The following is a 19,351-nucleotide window of genomic DNA, read 5'->3' as shown; positions in this document are numbered from 1 at the left end:
AATCATCTGCCTTGGTTCTTCCCCTGATCTAATAAAGTAATGTAAGGTGGTAGTCTTTCACCAACACATTCCTTCTCCTTACACATTCCAGCTCCTTACCTTACACTTAATCTCCTCTGATCTTCTCTGAACTGTCAAGACAGGCTCCATGGACATGACTTATGTCCATAGACTTGACCTTCAACCTTTATGCTTGAATAATGAAGCTTTAGTCTAAGAAGGCATGTTAACACATATGGTCTTGGAAAGATTTCTTCTAATGATCAGTGGAGCAAAAGGGGATTTTCCCATTATGGCACAATAAATCAGTTAGAATTCTTATTTATTAACAGACATCAAAACAGGCTTTGGTATCTTATTTTTAGCCCCCCCCCCCCCTTTTTTTTTTGACATTTGTACACTTCATACATCTTTTCAGTGTAAGTCTAACTTTAATGATTACTATTCCTTCATGTCTTTCCACACTTAAGGACACTGGCCACTTCTGTAGCAGTGTCATACAGCAGGACCTTCGAGAAAAATTAAAACACCATGCTGAGAGTAAAACAAAACCCACTGGGGAGGAAAATGAGGAACGCTTGACCTCAAGATAACACCATGATGACACCATAATATGCTATATTCTTGGGTATAAATTCAGGTGGGTTTTAAATCAGTCTTGATTTGCTGAAGACACAAAGTAGGGGAATGGTCAGGATTAAACGGTGACTGTCTTGCACTGGAGCCCTTGGCCTGGGGAAAACATGCCTTTGGATCAGGGAGATGTGTGTTTGAACATGCTGGAACTTAAACAGTTACTGAGGCTCTTGTTGATCTCTCTATAAGCACAGGAACTGCAAAGACATGTTAAATATTAGCAAATGGTGAGAAGTCCATAGATCATGTCTTAATGCAAAATATCCACTGGCACAATTAATATGCTATACTGTTAAGTGGCCTGCTAAAATATTGGCAGTGGACTAGCCAGCCTAAGTTCAGCTTAATTATCAAATATATAAAAGGAAGTGACTGCCTCTTTTAAGAGGAAAAATAGAAGTTCTGTTAAAATGTTGAGAACCAAAGAATGCAACTGCGGATGTTAGTTCAACTGATAATGAATGCGCTGTGCGGAAACATCCCAGAAAAAACAAACAAAACAATGGAAGTAGAAGACAGATCATGAGTACTTATTATTCAAGTGCAACACATAGCAGCATCATAATGGATTTGTCACTGCTCAGGACTCTGCTTCACACACTCCTCTATGCCTTTAGTGCCCCAAGGCTGCCTATATATAATCCAGAAGACATATTTCAGAAGTCAAAGAGTCATAGCTTTGACTAGAGCCAAATATGCTGATCATATTAAATATGGCCTTATGAAAAATACTTTCATGGTAAGGGAGATATGATTTTCCAATTGTGATTTCAAGAGACCCTTCACTGCTGAGAACTGTGTAGAATAGACTTTTTAAAAAATGCCTACAATTAAACATAGTTCTAAAGACTTTTCTCCTCAAACAGCCTCAAAATAAAAGTTATGCAATGCCTGTAACGCAGTTGTGGCTGGTAGTGTGTCAGCAAATGATTTTTGTTTACTTCTCCTCCAGTCTTTCTAATCTGAATCTCTGGATGAAACGAGTATAAAAGCAGAAACCCATCCAGCCTGTCTTTTATCATGGAATGCATGGACATTTTATCTGAGGCATAAAGCCAGCTTCCTCCAGCCTGCATCAATATCCTTGCCCTCTCTAAACAGAGTTATGGTCAGGCAAAGCACTCGCTCTCTACAATGTAGAAAAGTGTTATGAAGTGCTGGGCTCATCTTCTCTATATAGGATTACATAACATTTCTGAGAGAAAGGGAGATGTGGCAGGTTTCTAAGGGCTTAGAGCAAACATCTTCAAGGAAGTGCAGTAGCCTATGCACATACACCCAGTATACAGTGCATACTGCACAAATGCCATGGATGAAAATTGGCTTGGGAGGATACATTATAGTTTTTGGGTGGACCTTCTGCCCTTACTATGATGCCAAAATAAATTATCTAGGGCCAACATCTAGTGTCACAGTTTAACACTCTGGAGGCTCTCCTCACGTTACAATAAATACCTTGGTCCTAATATTTAAGGCTTTGTTGTAATGACTCATAGTAGCTTTTGACTCATAGTACAACATTTACTGAAGTGAGCTTGAGTTATAGCTTTTCTGTATATTAAGTATACTTTCAATTAGGTATACCCTTAAAATGTGATCTTTACAAAAAAAATATAACAAGTCTCCAAGTGCCAAAATTGTAGAAATACCATACTGTATGCTGTATCAAAATAATGTAGTCACAAAACTTATCAATAATTGATCTTTGTGATTTATTTGTTGTTTGTATTGAAATTGTTTCATGGCTGTAGAACATCTATAGCAGAAGTAAAAAAATTAATTTAGTTTGACAGCTTTTTAAGTATCTATTGCATAAGCATGCCACAAACATGCATATTTTGTGTGAGAAGCCACTAAGAAGAAGTATATTTAATCTGAAATTTATAGGCAAGTCTGTATAAACTCTGAAATGTTAGCAGGTTTACTGAGCCAATCCAGATGCAGAGCTGATATGTAGTATGAGGGAGTGACCAGACTGACCCCTGTTGAGGATGAGGACGTGACCATCTGGAGAGCACTGGGCTTCCACTCCCTCTGAATGTTTATTGGGATTACAGGAATTACAGGATGAGGGAACTTGGCCGAGCTGTGCACTTTGGTCTGGTCGGGTTTAACAGAAGGTCATGTCGTGGGTAGCCAAACCGGCAGCTCTGCTTGCAGTGCCTGTAAGGTTGGGGTACTTCCATAACAAATCCAAACACTGTTTTGCAATGTTTAAACAATTTAAGAGGTGTTGGGCCAAATCAGGATACACAAATTTAGGGAGTTCAGAGTGGCTCTCATTTCTGTAAGTAGTAATTGAGCTACTGACTTTCAACATGAAGCTTAAGACCTAATCAATGAAGAAATGCGAAGATTATGATTTTAATCACAAAACAAATACTAACACTAGACTAATACAGGAAATACAAAGGCCAGAAATATGTAGGTATGAATTATACAAGATAGGAGCAAACATGGGCAAATGTATAAAATGGAGGGAAGCAGAAAGTCCAAGGTGCATTTATGGATTAGGTGATGAGACCAGTAACAAACAACAGGTGTTAATCAAAGAAGACAGAGCACTGGAGGCATACCAGGTGGACCCGTGACAAGGGCAATATGAAAGTACCACTTGTCATCTCTGAAATCACAACAATATCGTGCCATATCAGCTATGCTTATATGCGTGATAACCTTGGTTGTGGCAATGCTATTAGATCCAATAAAAAAGTGACCCTACAAGAATATAACATTAAACTAACTAATGATCCCATCTTCACTTTGCCACAATCATTGTAAAATATTGAATGTTCTCGGTTCTTTCAGTAATAATCCCAGTCATCATAATGGAGTTTAGAATATCATGAATTATACTGCCCATAGATCTGGACAGCAAGAATCTTTAACAATATACCTCCTTTCCCACAGTTCCACATGGCTATGACACTGAATTATATGGCTGGCTGTATACAAATGCAGACCAGCAACTTTTAGAAGCAAGCCTGCCTGTTGCACAGGCAGGCATTACCGTACTTTTACATTCCAGATCATCTCGAGCCTAAGTTAAACAGCAGTTGGCCTGTAAACCTGAAATAAGCCTAAGGACACGTTCACCACATTTACGGCTGTTTTCTTAAGCTTGATCTTGGACCAAACAGCACTAGACATTGCTCAGCATCCAACTGGATGAACATAGCCAATAGGATGAACATTATAGAGCAAGATATATATAGGCTGTTGTTGCAAGCAAGCTGAATGGTTAGCCATTGTGTTGAGGCAATACAATGATTTTTAGACAAGGGAGTTAAAGTACTGAGTTAAATATTATTCTGTACCCTCATAAAGTGATTTATGATCTCAGTGTATTGACCTCTGAAGGTCTCTGCAGGCTTACCAGATGCAGAGTGAAAGTAGTGAAAGTATTTGAGGTCATAAAGATCATTATGAAAAATTGTTCATTCAATTAGAATCTTTTTCATGCTTCTGCAGGCATCTGATGACACAGTGCAGAGAGTTTCAAGACCACTGTGTAGGAGCAAAGTGGATTATTCCGGTTTATTACTACATCAAGTACAAAGGGGTAAAGGAAACTAACATTGATAGTAGGTAGGCAAAATGACACCTTTTCTTATTAAAAAAATGTATTTATTATATTGGAATATAATAGTGTCAAACTTCAGTTTACATATTTTGGATATAATGGTGGTAACCAAAGACTGAAATATAAAAAAGGAGGAGCAATGACCTCATTACTCCTGAAAACTGTAAAAATTGAAGTGTCTTTGTGTAACTCAGACATTCTCTGGAAGGTGCCTTGAGTGCATGTTATCTACTGCTATTCTCTTCAACTAATTCTTGGGTCTGCATCCTTATTTTCTTTCTGATTCATAACTTAAAATCATCAATTTGAGAATTTAGGAACCATAGTGCCACCAGTAATTCAGAGTGAGGCTTGAGTTATGGCAAAGAGTCCATAAATCAGGTCTAACAAATCAAAGACAGTCTCATATATAGATGTTGAATGGGACATATACTTGAAGTTGCAAGGAAAAGATGATATTGTATTTTATGAGTAAGTAGACATTTACTCTTGTTTAGTAATAGTAGTCTGGTTTGTTTGAGGCTTTAATGATCTGAATGCTTTAGTCTCATGAATAGCATTATTTTAAAATAACACAGACAATTTGTTTGGACCAAATAGACTTGTTTTACATGGATGGGCAATAAAGCCATTCATCCCAAACTTTGAGACAGGAGTAGCTGGCATTTTTTGAAAGCACAACCAAGACAGAGCTGGCAGTTCTCTGCAATGTTTTTCTTTTTTTAATCACTGAGACAAAAATCAAACAGCAAGAAGTGGTGCCTGCTGCCAAACTTTGCCATCTCTTGTATAACCAGGCAGGAAAGAGACCAGACCATGGCTTTTGGGACAAGGTCTTGAGCTCATGCTTGGCTAGCCAGATTAAATGGGACATAAGTTGTGTTAGAAAAGCTAACCCATGTCTCTGAATCTCAAATTCTTCCTATTGTTTCTATTTTAAACTAGAAAAGGATTTCCTACACTGCAAATGTGTTGCATGTGGCTATGTTAAGCATGAGTTGAGAATCTAAATCCCATTACTGGCTATAAGGAAAGAACAATCTAATGTTAGAGAACAGAGATTATGAACATGGCAAGATCAAACTGTGCCAATGTCAAATGGTGCAAGATACATCAGCATGAATTAGAGTATAGACATGGTAGTAAGTCTTAAAAAAATTAGGCCATGAATACTTCAGGCTGGGGATATATGATCTTTGGTAGCCGCAAAGGCAATGAACATTTTTATCACTTATTCTCAGTGGGAGTGTTTGGTCTGGGTTAAGTATCGGCCTCCTCTCCCTCTGAACACAATGCTAGCCCCTTTAAACTCACCATGGCCTGCTGGCTGTGCCCCAGGTGCTGCAGTTGCTGCTGGATGTCTTGCAGGCACTCGCCTTTATCTCTAGCCTCCGTCAGCTCCTGTGGGGTCTTCCCCCCAGCCATCAGCTCCCCACCTCGCTCTCCATCCGAACCGAAGTGCCCGCCCTGATGCACAGCACAGGACAAGCATTAGTAAGCATTCATAGGCAGATTATATGGCCTTACATATATTTGGTACAGATGTTACTGAATAAAACTGAAAATCCTTTAAAAAAAAAAGAAAATCCTTAGTTTAAAAAATCTTAGTCAAATTGGAACTAATTGGTTGGGTTGCACTGAAGAACTGGTAAGTAAAGCTTGAGATCTAGATTAGCTTGACATTTTCAGCACCTACACACCCGCATTCACGCACACAACTTCCCATGAAGGTAAAATAAAGTTTAGTCTAGCCTATACCGTAGCTTCTAGCAAATCTACCTAGCCTAGCCAAGAAAACCCACCAGCACCTTCAGTTCCTGCGTTGGATAAGAAGAGCAAACATGTTTCTATTTAAACTTACCACCTTCTATAGGGAGACAGAGAGTTAGTGTTTCCGGACAAGCTGTCTCACAATCTAGTATGGTAACTGTATCGTCTCAGTCCCTACAGCGGCTTGTGAGAACAGATGAGCAGATCATCAGCGTGTCTCTAACCACCAACACCTCCTACCACAAGCACAATATCCACAAAGCCACCAGCTGCGTGGATGATCCCTCCTACCCCTCTCCCAGTCTCCTCAACCCCTACACCAGAGAATCCATGCCACCACTGACAGACTCTACAACAGCTTCTTCCTGGAGCCAGACTGCTTAACACACTGCTGCGAACACCCACCTGTAGTAATTAAAAAGTCTTTCATTCACTACTGTAAAGACTCATCCCAAGGATCGCAAACTCATCCCATCACTCACCCTAAGTGAAAATGCACCTTTCTGGCACACTTGCACTTTAAACCAGAGAATTATCTTGTGGATTGTCATGTCCTTAGAGGCAAATCTTAACCTAAGATAGGTTGGTTACTGATAGGTTGGTTACTGATGTTTTCTGTAACTCTGTTTTAATTGGCTGTGTGTTAGTTGTCATCTCTTGTTGCATAGAAAAAGCTATGATTTGACCATCATCCTATAAGACCTTCACAGTGCAACAGCATAATGATTTAAGATAAAAACACTTCCTTTAGGCAACACAATTCTACCTTTGTGACTGTTCAATAACTGCAACTGCAGTTTTTAAACACTAACAAACAAATTCTAACACTTTGAACACAATTCAACAAATTGTCCTCAGTTTCCTTAGGCTTTTATCAAGAAAGCCCTGCCATGAACTATGAACTGTGTGTTCTAAAGGTGTAATCAACCAATGAGAAAACAGTTATGCAGTTTAAATCTATACAGAGGGCTAAAATAAAAAAAAAAAGAAAAACCTAAATAAAAGTGGGCGCTTCCTCATGTGAGGTATCATTTTCCTCTCTCACATGTATTTCACTTGTTTGGATGCCACACCCTGCCCTGCCCCATATCCAGACAGTGTAGAGTTTTTTCATTTATTGTACATCCTTAAGCAGCCTCCAAATATACTTTATCATGTTACTCTTACTTGCCAGTGTGCCCAGGCCTATTACTGTCACTGTCCTTTGTGCTTAATGTTCTGAGTACTTATTATATTGCATTTAGTGTATTTCCTTATGTAATGTCCTGCAGTACTGTTGTGTTGTACCACAGACCAGAAAAGGCCACACCTAATTTCAATGTACACTAAAGTATACAGATGAATGACAAGAAAGCCCAAACTTGAATCTTGAACAAGCACTTATGCAATTAAAATTGTTGCATCTAAACACTTTCTTTGCATACTGGTTGCCTTTCACAATTCCTGTAGCTTTTCATAATTCTTGGAGTGTTAGTGCTGATTAAAAAAGTAACATATGGTACCAAATAAAAGACTGTAATTAAACAGTGAGATCATTTTGCTTATTTAGTTTGCTGTAGTGCAGTCTTACTCACTCAACTCACAAGGCCTATTTATAGGCCTTAAAACATTTCATTGTCTCATAAAGCAATTATGGAGTGCATAAATGTAAAGCCTAATCTAAAATTTACAAACATCCTACGCAGATGCTCCATAAAGTGCAACATTCGCTGCTATCAAAAAGATTTTGCAATAAGGAGTCACTGCTACTGGCAGACCATTCTTTTCCCAGGCACTCACGGAGGCTCAACAACAGCAGTATTACAAAATAGCAATGTGTTTTGTTAGAGATTGGCAGCCCATTGTCAGTGATGGCTGTTGCATTTGAATAATAAATTCAAATATCTTCAATGCTTCACCTTTATCCAGATGTCTAGTTTATATCAATTCAGAAATAAAATTATTATTAATTTTCATGTCTTATAGATGTCTTCAATCTGTAAAAAAGTTTGCAGTAGGCCATGATACATGAGAAATCTATGATCTTGACTTTCATGAAATCCAGTGCTTCCTTCATAGCCTGTGCCTCCTGCATCAATTTTACTTCTACAATTTTACTTCTATGTTGCCCAGATTTTGGGGGCACGGTATAAGCTATAGCCAGAGAGAGTGAGATGCTTGAAACTATACCCTTAGGGCTCTTTTTCTAGTCAGTGGCCAACAACAGACATTTTATTCTTAATATTCCCAATATGCATGAATGTTTTCAAACGACTGCAACAGCAAAATCAAGTCCAGACAGTACCGACACTCCAGAAAAAAATCATTGTTTTTCAATATCTTGTCTAAAATAATTAGGATTTTAAAGTACAGTCCACATATGCAAGGTTAAGGATTCAGAACATTGCAGGTTATCCAAATAATATAATCCAGTGGATTAATCGTCTAGGTTGACTGGACATATTTCCTCATTGAGCTTCTGCTCATGCAGACAATGGCAATCAACTGCAGTCACAGATAATCATTTCAAAACAAGAATTGTCTGTTAATAATAATGCTGCTGATCAACAGAATGATTGGCCAGCATTAGAATTGCAATGCAGCATGGATTCCAGCGCCCTGTTACTTAAACTTAGCCCTTAAATCCAAACCAGCCCACAAGTTTGTAATCACTGAGCAATTAATTAAACTGACTGGCCATTGGTATTGTCACAATTGATCCACAGGTTAAGGTCCTGATGAAAAACTGCAGGACCCAGCCCTCAAGGAACGAGGCTCAAGTTGCTATTTTTTAGATGGTGACCACCTGATATTTGAGTCAGGGGAAGAAGGATTTCTTGACATCATCATTTCTATTTTGATGTGGGCCCCATATACTGTCTGCTCCGCCATAGTCAGCATCCAGGCCTCTGTTGATGCAATACTGCAGCAGATTCAATCAAAACATGAAAACTATGGATGAGAACCTAGGTCATTTTAAAAACTGCCATTCACCTCAGCCAATTTATTGTACTTTCTACTTCAATATTACTCACTTTTATGAGTACTGAGTGATCAGGATGTGCAGGCCTGGGTTAGATTTGTGGCAGAGTTCTTGGGGATAAAGTGGATTAACAAGATTTGATACTTACAACAGCATCTGCAAGATGGAATTACATTGCACGGTGGCCTGTGAAGGAATGTCATGCTGCCAAGTTCAGGAAGTTTGCTAGGGGTTCCTTGTTAGCCTAGTTTGGCTGACCAACTTTAGGCATGGCCACCTACGACCAGGCTTTTGTGGTGTAGTTCCCTGCTACACTGATAATCAATGAGATTTGTGCTGCATGGTATTGAGAATAATGTCTGATGGCTGAGTCTGAACAAAACTCTTACAACAAGCAAGTATATACACTGCCTGGCCAAAGAAAAGGTCACCACCTGGATTTAACTAAGCAAATAGGTAAGAGTCTCCCATTGGATCATTACTGCATGGGTGATTATGTTTCAGCTGGCAACAAGTTATTTAACCCTAACTGATGCCGTGAGTAGCTTCTCATTTGTTAAACAACCATGTCGAAAGACATCCTGTGTTAATCTGTTTCAGAAGGGTCAAATCATTGGCATGTATCAAGCAGAGAAAATATCTAAGGAGATTGCTGAAACTACTAAAATCGGGTTAAGAACTGACCAACACATTATTAAAAAGTGGAAGGACAGTGGGGAAACATCATCTTCGAGGAAGGAATGTGGTGGGAAAAAAATCTTAAATGATCATGATCGGCAATCACTTAAACTTGTGGTGAAATCAAATCACAGAAAAACAAGAGTAGAACTCAGGGATATGTTTAATAGTGAAAGTAAGAGCATTTCCATACGCACAATTCAAAGGGAACTCAAGGGATTGGGACTAAACAGCTGTGTAGCCTTAAGAAAGCCACTTGTCAGTGAGGCTAACTGGCAAAAACGGCTTCAATTTGCTAGGGAGCATAAAGATTGGACTCTGAAGCAATGGAAGAAGGTCATGTGGTCTGATGAGTCCAGATTTACCCTGTTCCAGAGTGATGGGTGCATCGGAGTAAGAAGAGAGGCGGCTGAAGTGATGCACCCATCATGCCTAGTGCCTACCGTACAAGCCTGTGGGGGAAGTGCTATGATCTGGGGTTGCTGCAGTTGGTCAGGTCTAGGTTCAGCAATGTATATGTGCCCAAAGAATGAGGTCAGCTGACTACTTGAATATACTGAACGACCAGGTTATTTCATCAATAGATTTTTTCTTCGCTGATGGCACAGGCATATTCCAAGATGACAATGCCAGGATTCATCGGGCTTAAATTGTGAAAGAGTGGTTCAAGGAGCATGAGACATCATTTTCAAACATGGATTGGCCACCACAGAATCCAGACATGAACCCCCTTGAGAATCTTTGGGATGTGCTGGAGAAGACTTTGCGTAGTAGTCCAAATCTCCCATCATCAATACAAGATCTTAGGGAAAAATTAATGCAACTCTGGATAGAAATAAATGTTGTGACATTGCAGAAGCTTGTGGAAATGAGCCACGGCGAATGCATGCCATAATCAAAGCTAAAGGCAGTCCAACCAAATATTAGAGTGTGTAACCTTTTTTGGCCAGGCAGTGCATGTTAGGATTTTTTTAAGTAGCTCTTTTGAACATGAAGTTGCTAATATTGCAATATATAACAAATAATATTTCGTACAGTCCTAGATGAGATGAAGAAAATAGTTCACAATTTTGGATAATTCTCCAGATCTAATTCTGCTAACAGCAAGAGCCAACACATAAATAGGGTGGAGATGAGTCTTGAGCAGTGTTCCTCCTGGAATGCCGCAGTGTTTGATTTACCTGACTGTGTCATGAAATCCAGCATTGGTTATGTCTTTCCCAGCTGGGAGGCAACCCTCTTCTCCTTTTGTGGTGAACTCTATCACACATAGACTACTTGGCTCTAGAAAAATCTCTAACTCCAGATTCTGCGGGAAACAGCTATAAATTGCACAGTGGTGTTGTTACAATATCAAATTAGGGTGTTTTATAACTGTAGTGTGAATACTATAAAATTATTTTAGATAAAATGCAGCTTAACTGAGCTCTAACTGAGAGGTAGAATTCACTGGTCACATATTTTGCATATTTTTGAACCTTTTATATAGAACATTTAAAAAAAATCCAAATAGTTAATTTTACTCTAAAATCAATTTATTTAAAAAATCTATACAGGGCATAAAAACTATAAAGCCACAGATATTCTATATAGTTATGCATGTATACACATATAGAAGATGATGATGTTAATTACAAGAAGACCTGAAGTACTGAAAACTCTGAAAGTACTGCCTAATTGGCTGTTGAGGCATTTCAATGACACTTGACTATGACTTTAAGAAAAGTCAATCATTGGGGATGGGTTATGACATTAAGCTAAATGTATTGAACTGGCTGGGTTATATTTGCAACTGTTTATCATAGTGAAATAATTCTTCTGTAAATTATGTCACTTGGCAATCACATCACAAGGTTCTTTAACACTATTGCTGGATGGTTTCATGTTTCTGTAGGACTACCAGCAAAAAGCTGTCTTCAGGAAACTTTTTGCAGTCCTAGTTTTTCCTGTTATGCCAACCCAGATTGTTTGTTTCTGTCAAGAACTGGCAATGTTTGCTTTTTGTGAGCACTGGCAACTGCAGCTACCACAGCTGGATGCTTTTGTAACAGTTCTGAATTGTGCACTGACAGCCATTCAAAACAAAAACCTCTTTAAAGACACAGATGAATTTATTTTTCTCTCAAACAGTTCAATTAATAAGATATGGTGGACCCTGAACTTGAAAATATGTCTGTGTTTATCTCCGGTCTGGAAACTTTGTCATCTTTATATTGCTAATTTCAACAAGTGATGAAGTCCTCTGATACACAAATAACTGGTAGAAACCATTGACCTCTACAGCAATGAACACTCAAGTAGTCCCAAAGCACATTCCTTGAGTAGTCTCTCCTGTGCGCCCTCACAGCCAGGAAATGTAACATGAGCCCTGGAAGTTGGCCTGGCTCTAACGAAAATACAGGCAGCATGAGTCACATAGTCTGCCCATCAGGGCTAGGCTCCAGTGCCTGCCACGTGGAAAGAGGATCACAGCCAAAGCTCTTCCATGTACAGCACTACCATAGGGCATATTAAAACTATGAGGTTCATTTTCTCATATTAAAACTCTGAGCAAAGCTGTAGCACAGCAGCAAAATCCAGTGTACATCATCCCTTATAGGAAGCCATCATTGCTGCCAATTTTAAAGCTGTATATCCGATAAACCTTAACACAGAAGTTTGCTGCAACCACACTGAAGGACTAACACCAGCACTGGAGAAACTAATTAAAAGAATTAACAGTCATCCGACTAACTGGTTGACAAATCAGCCATAAAGCTTCTATCTATTGCAGTGGTTGCAAAATGCACTGACTGACACAGGCCTGAGTTTTATACAGGTTTAACTGAGAAAGACACCAGAGCATATTTGGCAAAATTGTGCAAAAAAGTGGTTTGTTTTTTTTCCACCGCACATTTATTGAATATGGGAATGAAATGTTCATTTCAACCTTTCAGTTTACCTTTTAAGGCAGTGAAAATATTTCACCTAGTATATCTGTTCAAAATGTTTTTGACTGTGAATAACTGTTAAAGCATCACTGCAAGTTATTACTAAGCAAACTCTGTGATGTGTTGCTGGATTGTGAGATATTATATTATATTATATTATATATAAACAAACATCCTTCTAATGATCTACTGTTGTCTCAACATATAAACTTTTCCTAGTGAGCATGAAAGTTCAAATTTTACATGCATGAATGCCACATCATTCTGGCTGAATCATTCACAGATGATGCTTTGATTCCCACACATTCCTGAAGTATTAGAAGATAAACTTGTGGGTCATCTGGACATTGTAGCGTGACTTTTGGGGAGTAGGGTGGTCTGGATAAATGTGGTGTTTTTGACAGACCAAAACTGTACGGCTGCACAAAAATCACGACACAAAGAAAAAAAGCACAAAAGCTCAATGTGAAATAAATGTACTTTTAAACCTCCTTTTAAATGAAGAGGCATAAGAATAGCAGCTGATATAACTTTGTCTGTTGAAACACCATGTCTCCTGAAAATGATTCTAACTTTATCATTTGCAGCATTGGCCAGTGTTATAGCATGTGGCATGGCTCCGACGAAAAAAAAAAGAAAACAGAATAAAGACAACCAGTACATAAAATAATAATTTACTGTGTGAAACCACTCTGAAAACTGGAGTTATAAAGCTGAAAAAACTTTCTCTTTTTTTATGGCTCCGGTAAGTCGGGTTGGGAAGCAAACTGAAATGGAATGACAAAAGAGGAATGGCATTAGAACAACAGGGAGCTTTAAGCCAAGCTGAAAAACTCTTAGAACTAGAAATCTCAGAGTGATGTCTTCTCATCTCAGAATAAAGCAACTGCATTAATATTTTAAGTATCAAAAAACATTTCTTCAGTATTTACTAAAAGCATCTGTTCCTCGGCTAACATGCTCATTCTACATTCTACATAGATTCCCTGAAATCTATACAACTGCCACCAATGTCATCAACCATAAAATGTGACCTACATTTTCATCTGGGAACAATCTCTGGTGGTGACGTTACATTTTTTGTACTGATGAAACACACTATTGAACACAGGGACTGCAACTGAACTGTGTGTACAGCCAAGCAGATCAGCCAAGATCATCTATCAAGGCACACGGTCAAAAGGGGATGAAGGATGTGGTAATTTCCTATGTCAACATTAGGAGCTAAAGATGTAGGCCATCTATATTCTTTCCCCCTTGTGTAATTAATGACAACAACAACAACAACAACAATCAGACACAAAAACAAAAATGAAAAAGAAAAAACACACTCAAAGACAAAGTGCAGTGTCTTGTCACAACCAACAAAGCCTTTAAATCTTTTTATACCACAAAATAGATAAGAAAAGTCACCTAAAAAAATTGAAATTTTATGGAGGGAAAAAGTACAGATTTTTACACTGAAATCTACAACTGGAGAAACTAGCCCAGTTTAATTATTTTTGAATGACTGCAACAGGTCATCATGAAATGTAACTAATAGCAAGCTGCCAGATATGGAGAGTGCCTTGATGAAAGTGAATCAATCAAGCTCTCTAGATGTTGTAAGCAAAACTATACAGGTAAAATGGAACTTGTTACATATCTTAATTTTTATTCAGTTCAACAAAGTTTATATAAGGTCTAACTACATAAGACACAACACAGCAGCATCAGCAGAAAATTGAACACTATTTTTGTAACATAATTTCATATATATCATAGCTAAGGGTGAAAAGGGTAAATCCTGCACTTGAACAGCCACTGAATCTTATGTTGAATTTACTGTGTGTTTGCTTTTGAATTTTACTACACCTTTGATCATAACACCATTCAGATTTGCAGCACATATAACATTAAAACACAGATACTTTTTTTTTTTTTTTTTTTACAAAGTGAGCCTATAAATTAAAATCAGCATTCTCTCCACAAAGTATTCTATTCCACTGAACATGAACTTTGGAAAATTGACTTTCAGCCCAGTTAAACTGTTTTGTCTGAAGTCCGAGAAACCATAGCTGAGCTCCTTTCCAGAGGAATGGAAACATGGCTCAGGCCTTCCACGTGTGCCTAACAACATATGGAAGGGTTAGGTTCTGACAGAAAACCCAAGAAGATTAGCAAGTGTTTCAAATGTTCCATTGCTGACGGGCCTGAAATTAATCTAGCTAGCCCTTCCAAAAGCAGTTCTGTGACAGCCTCTGGAAGTGCTCTAAAATGACAGAATAGCCCAGCAAGGCTCTTCTGGCTGGTGAAAGAGACAGCTCTTATCTGCCAGTTGGTAAAATGGTGAAATGTGGAACTCAGGGTTCTGTGGGGCACAAGGCCAGTATGCAGTGGGCATAGCAATGTGGAGGTGAGCGATCCCACAGATGAGTGTAGGAGCTGCATTATCCCAGTGGTTTTAATCAAACATCTATGCTGAGGCATAACAGTCTGAGGCATAACAATCAAAAAAGCACATTATAAAGGTGTCTGAACACATTATGAAGGAGTCTGAGCATTTCTTGAACTCATCATTACTTTGCACATTTTTGTATTATAGTCATACTTTTCAATTGCACTTTTAAAATGTGGAAATATATACTATCTCAAAATTATAAAAAGTGTAAATTGTCAGTCTGAATGAATAATGGCAAGTCAGGTGAGAAATCAGTACATGGCACTGGGCAACCTTTTTGCCAAAATTATTGGGAGAGAAAAATATGTGTCTTGCTGTTATAACTTTGACTAAGCCCTTGTGCAAACAAAAGAATGTGCTTTTCTTCCATTGATTTTTAGACATATGGGAACATATCTTCTGCAGATACAGGGAAATGGTGTTTGCTGGGCAGATATAGGAAGCACTAACTGTGCAGACAGTATGGAAGTAGGGCTTGTCTTAAAGCCCTGACTCCCTCTCCACACCTGTTTCTGACAAAGCAACATACAAATGGTTCTACAGCACATTGACATCACTGACCATAACCACTCAACATTGTGTGCTTAACCTGCTGCAGAGAAAGGCCACTGATGAGAGCCTCAGGGACAAAACACACATTCACATTCACTTATGATTCCTCCCCTCTAATTATGCAGCAAATTACTGAATGCTACAGTCCCAGAGGCTGAGGTCACAGGCCTTACCTCACTCCAAAATGGGAAATCAGCAAGAGAAAGACTGAATCAGTCCCCAAGACAGATCTCAAAATTTCATCCCAACAAAGAGTCAAAGCCAGGAATGAGTCATTTGGCTCACCCCAACTTTCAGCTACCACATGCGGTTATGATTAGGGCTCAGAATATGATGGTGCAGTAATCAGAGAGATACCTGTGTCTACAACTACATGACAACTACATGATAGAGATATTATATTTTATATGATTGTAGTGATCATATAGCATGTTTTTGGGAGAAAAATCTCAAGTACACCTTCAATCATGACCACTTTTTTTCAAACTTTAGGCCTTTATATAGACCAGGGGATGTCGAGAACGAGGGTTCACAAAAGGCAAATTCCACAATAGCTGGGTTGACATGAAATGTCAATGAAATGAGTCTGATTGAAAATTTTGGGTTAACTGCTTACATGGAATGTGACCCAATATGGTCTGGTGCTTGCATGCAACAATGCATTTAATCAGAACATCCATGTAATATGCGCACACAGAGCTAGACAGAACTGAATGATGATATATACTGTAAGTGTAGGTAGTGCACCAAATGATGCCTAATCTGCCATAAAACCCAAAGAAGAAGATAGGAGGATGCAAACTTGTCAACACAGGCTCTAATATTAATAATAAGGTTGAGTTATTTAAGGATTTGAGTTAAAAACAAGCCCTTCACTGAGGTCCAGTTGAGCCTGAAAGCCAATTTGAGAACCATATATCACCGTATATCAAGACAGAAGGACAGGCAGATGGGAGGTAATTGGAGCAAGTCATTTACATGGGTTCCATTTTTATTTTGACTGGTTTATGAACATTTTAAAGTACCCCTCTGTAATCGATTGAAAATCGATTGAGGCATTTATATGGAGCATTTTTCTTTGACTTGGGCTTTGAAGCCAATTATAATTGCCACATTAGGTCCCGTGTAAATCCAGCTAATATCTTCACAATATTTTTCAAGGATTAGGCTCTATTATGTAAACACAATGGATTTTATTTACACCTAAAATCATAGTGCAGATGTGCTTTCCACTGTTGCCGGCGCCATGCTTTCTCAGGAAGATGAACTTTCAATCATCTGCTATGCTTCTTGAAGCATGTTTGGCCGAATCCAAAGCCCACCATGTGGATCTGATTTTGGATCCTGACACTTCATAGTGTCACAGGGTGTAGAAGTCATTAGCTCATGCTTGACACAATGCACTGCTAAATATGTATTCACTTATTTCAGATTCATCCACTGTGCTGCAGCTCTGTCTTATGTGACTCAAAAGGAACACATTTACGCATAAAAGCAAAAAAGTGCCCGATTTGTACTGAAGACAATATTGCACTACACTTACTTTCAAAAGGAAAACATTTCAGTATCAGTATCAGTAACAACCCCTTGTAGTGTTTCTGTGCTGACCAAGTGAAAAAAATGACAAGTGAAAAAAAATGAAATGCAAAGCAATACTTAAACACATGTACAGCACCACCCACTTAGTGTGCTGCTCATACATTTGTAGCCATGATGTCAGAGGAGCACCCAGTATCGTTACACAAAGAGCCACTGTGTGTGGCTGTAACCCAGCAACACACTTTGGAGGAAGTGAGTGATACATCTCTGTTCTCCTTAGGGTGGGACCAAAACCAGATAAAGGGTTTACAGTACAAGGCAAACAGATGCCAAGCTCCCTTCTGAGATTTTGGGAGCCATGAACTCAGGGCTAAGGGCCCAGGGCTAAGATCTATGATGGTTCCCAGTGCACTTTAGTGCAGCTGAGGTCGACACCATTTTGTGCATGTTTGATGGGGTCTCAGAGAGGCTGAAGCCCCTGAAAGCCACAGGCAACTGCATGTAGGAGCATGACACCCACCTGAGAGGAGCTGTGGGCAGCATAGGGGCTTTGCACAAACAGAAAGTCCTCAACAGGAAGCAGGAGCTGCAGCCTGGCATCGATCTGAAACAACTGGTTGAGCTGGGCCTCGTCCGGCTGATAGCCTTCGCCAGGCTGCAAGGAAGAGAGGAGAACAGAGTCAAGGGTCACAAGGACTGCTGCCTAAAGGACAGTTCTAAAGGACTATTGAAGCATATAACAAAAAGAACTCATAATGAACTTATTATTTGTAGATTCCAAAAGTAATTCCAGACTCCGTTCACCTTGCCGGAATTTAATAAACCCATAATCTTATATCTGATTATCAGGTGTAAATATCTGGACAGGATTGGCATATTCATTTAGATAATTTAGCTGACATTTTGACTATGGGAAAACAATGCTGATCAGTGCCACCATTAAAGTGCTGTCACCAGAGCAAATTATTACTAAAAATGAGAATACAGTATGGAACCAACATTTTGATGAGTACCTAAAATGAAACAGTAACTGGATAATATGGTCAAAATGAGCATCTGCTTACCTGGATATATATCCCTACTGCTTAAACAAAGGCACAACGGTTTATTTGCACCTGGCATTTGCATCGGGCATGCAAACAAGATCCTTATTTCTCTACTTCACTCGTCGGTCCAAAAGGTTCTGAGTTAAAAGCATATTTCTCACTACAAACCTTCCCTTGTCAGTTTCCAAATGAGCACATCTCCCACCAGACCATTAGTCCATGGGGCAGTACAGTGCATGGTAAGGTCAGTGGCACTGTGAAGCTGATGTAATGGCTGTAATATTGCACATAGTAGGCTGGAGAGTCACTGTTGGTTTCTTACTCTGCTCTCAGTGAGTGGCCATATCAAAAATATCGGAAATCTTCAAGATTGAGATTCTCAGTAGTTATTGCAGCTACTGTGATAGTTCTGGAAAGGATAATAGAACTTATCTGAAATGAAGCAAAGCACTTCAAGGATTAAACTGATCAGTGTTGACAACTGTTGTAATCTGATTAAAAAATCACAACATAAGGAGACAAGGAAGTAAAGTGAAGCCAAGAAAATGCAGCACAGCCTTAGCATTCTGATTAGTCTTATTAGTCAATAGTGATTCAAATCCGTTCCCTTTATCTGTAAACACAAGAATTAACGGCGTTCAGAGCTACTGAAAGTGGGTTACAAAAATACATAAAATGTTGATTTATCTTTATATTTATAACAAATGTGACATTCCATTGAGATTAAATTATACTCTTCATTGGAATATCACTCTAATCATCTTTGGGGACTGTTTGTTCCTGTTTGCCTGTTTTCCATGGTGACACAGGGACTAAGGTTAGTTTCCTCTCATCCCCCTCCCTCGTGCTCCAGCTCTTTCTACCTCCGATATGCCATCCCGATCGTCCTTGTTTTATCTCAGACTCAGGCTAATTCTTTTTTTGAAAAATGCTTTTCTTCATTTGTCATATTCTGTTTATTTGTCTTTGTCATGTAAGGTGTTGGCAAAGGATAGGCAATTTTCTCATTTATAGTGGTTGTTGATCTGCCATTGCTTTTGCAAAGTTCTTGAAGCCACTCGTTTATTGCTCTTGACCACGTAACAACATGCGCGTGCACAACATGCGCATGATTGCCACTCCGCCAGACATTCCTCCTGACTCTGATCGGGTGCTCTGATTCAGGCACAGTGGATTCTTGCAAATGCCATTAGGAGTCAGAAGAACCTGATTTTT

The 19,351-nt window shown here is 38.9% G+C and overlaps 1 protein-coding gene across 4 annotated transcripts in view; it reads right to left on the bottom strand.

Annotated features, from left to right (window-relative positions):
* fsip1 (fibrous sheath interacting protein 1) overlaps positions 1 to 19,351 on the bottom strand; it is a 29,970-nt gene that overhangs the window by 2,630 nt on the left and 7,989 nt on the right. For 3 of the 4 annotated variants that reach the window (XM_081721433.1, XM_081721434.1, XM_027000195.3), the window contains 2 exons: positions 17,611 to 17,745; positions 5,534 to 5,686 (listed from right to left, as the gene is read on the bottom strand). In XM_081721433.1, the coding sequence (XP_081577559.1) occupies positions 5,534 to 5,686; positions 17,611 to 17,745 (288 nt within the window). Of the gene's footprint in view, positions 1 to 2,576; positions 2,800 to 5,533; positions 5,687 to 17,610; positions 17,746 to 19,351 lie in introns of those variants that run through there. The other variant, XM_081721435.1, reaches the window with a different exon arrangement.

Source organism: Electrophorus electricus, chromosome 10 (genome assembly GCF_041902795.1).
Source record: "Electrophorus electricus isolate QZ-2024a chromosome 10, ASM4190279v1, whole genome shotgun sequence".
NCBI lineage: Eukaryota > Metazoa > Chordata > Actinopteri > Gymnotiformes > Gymnotidae > Electrophorus > Electrophorus electricus.
This window is presented reverse-complemented; position numbering and strand designations above follow the sequence as displayed.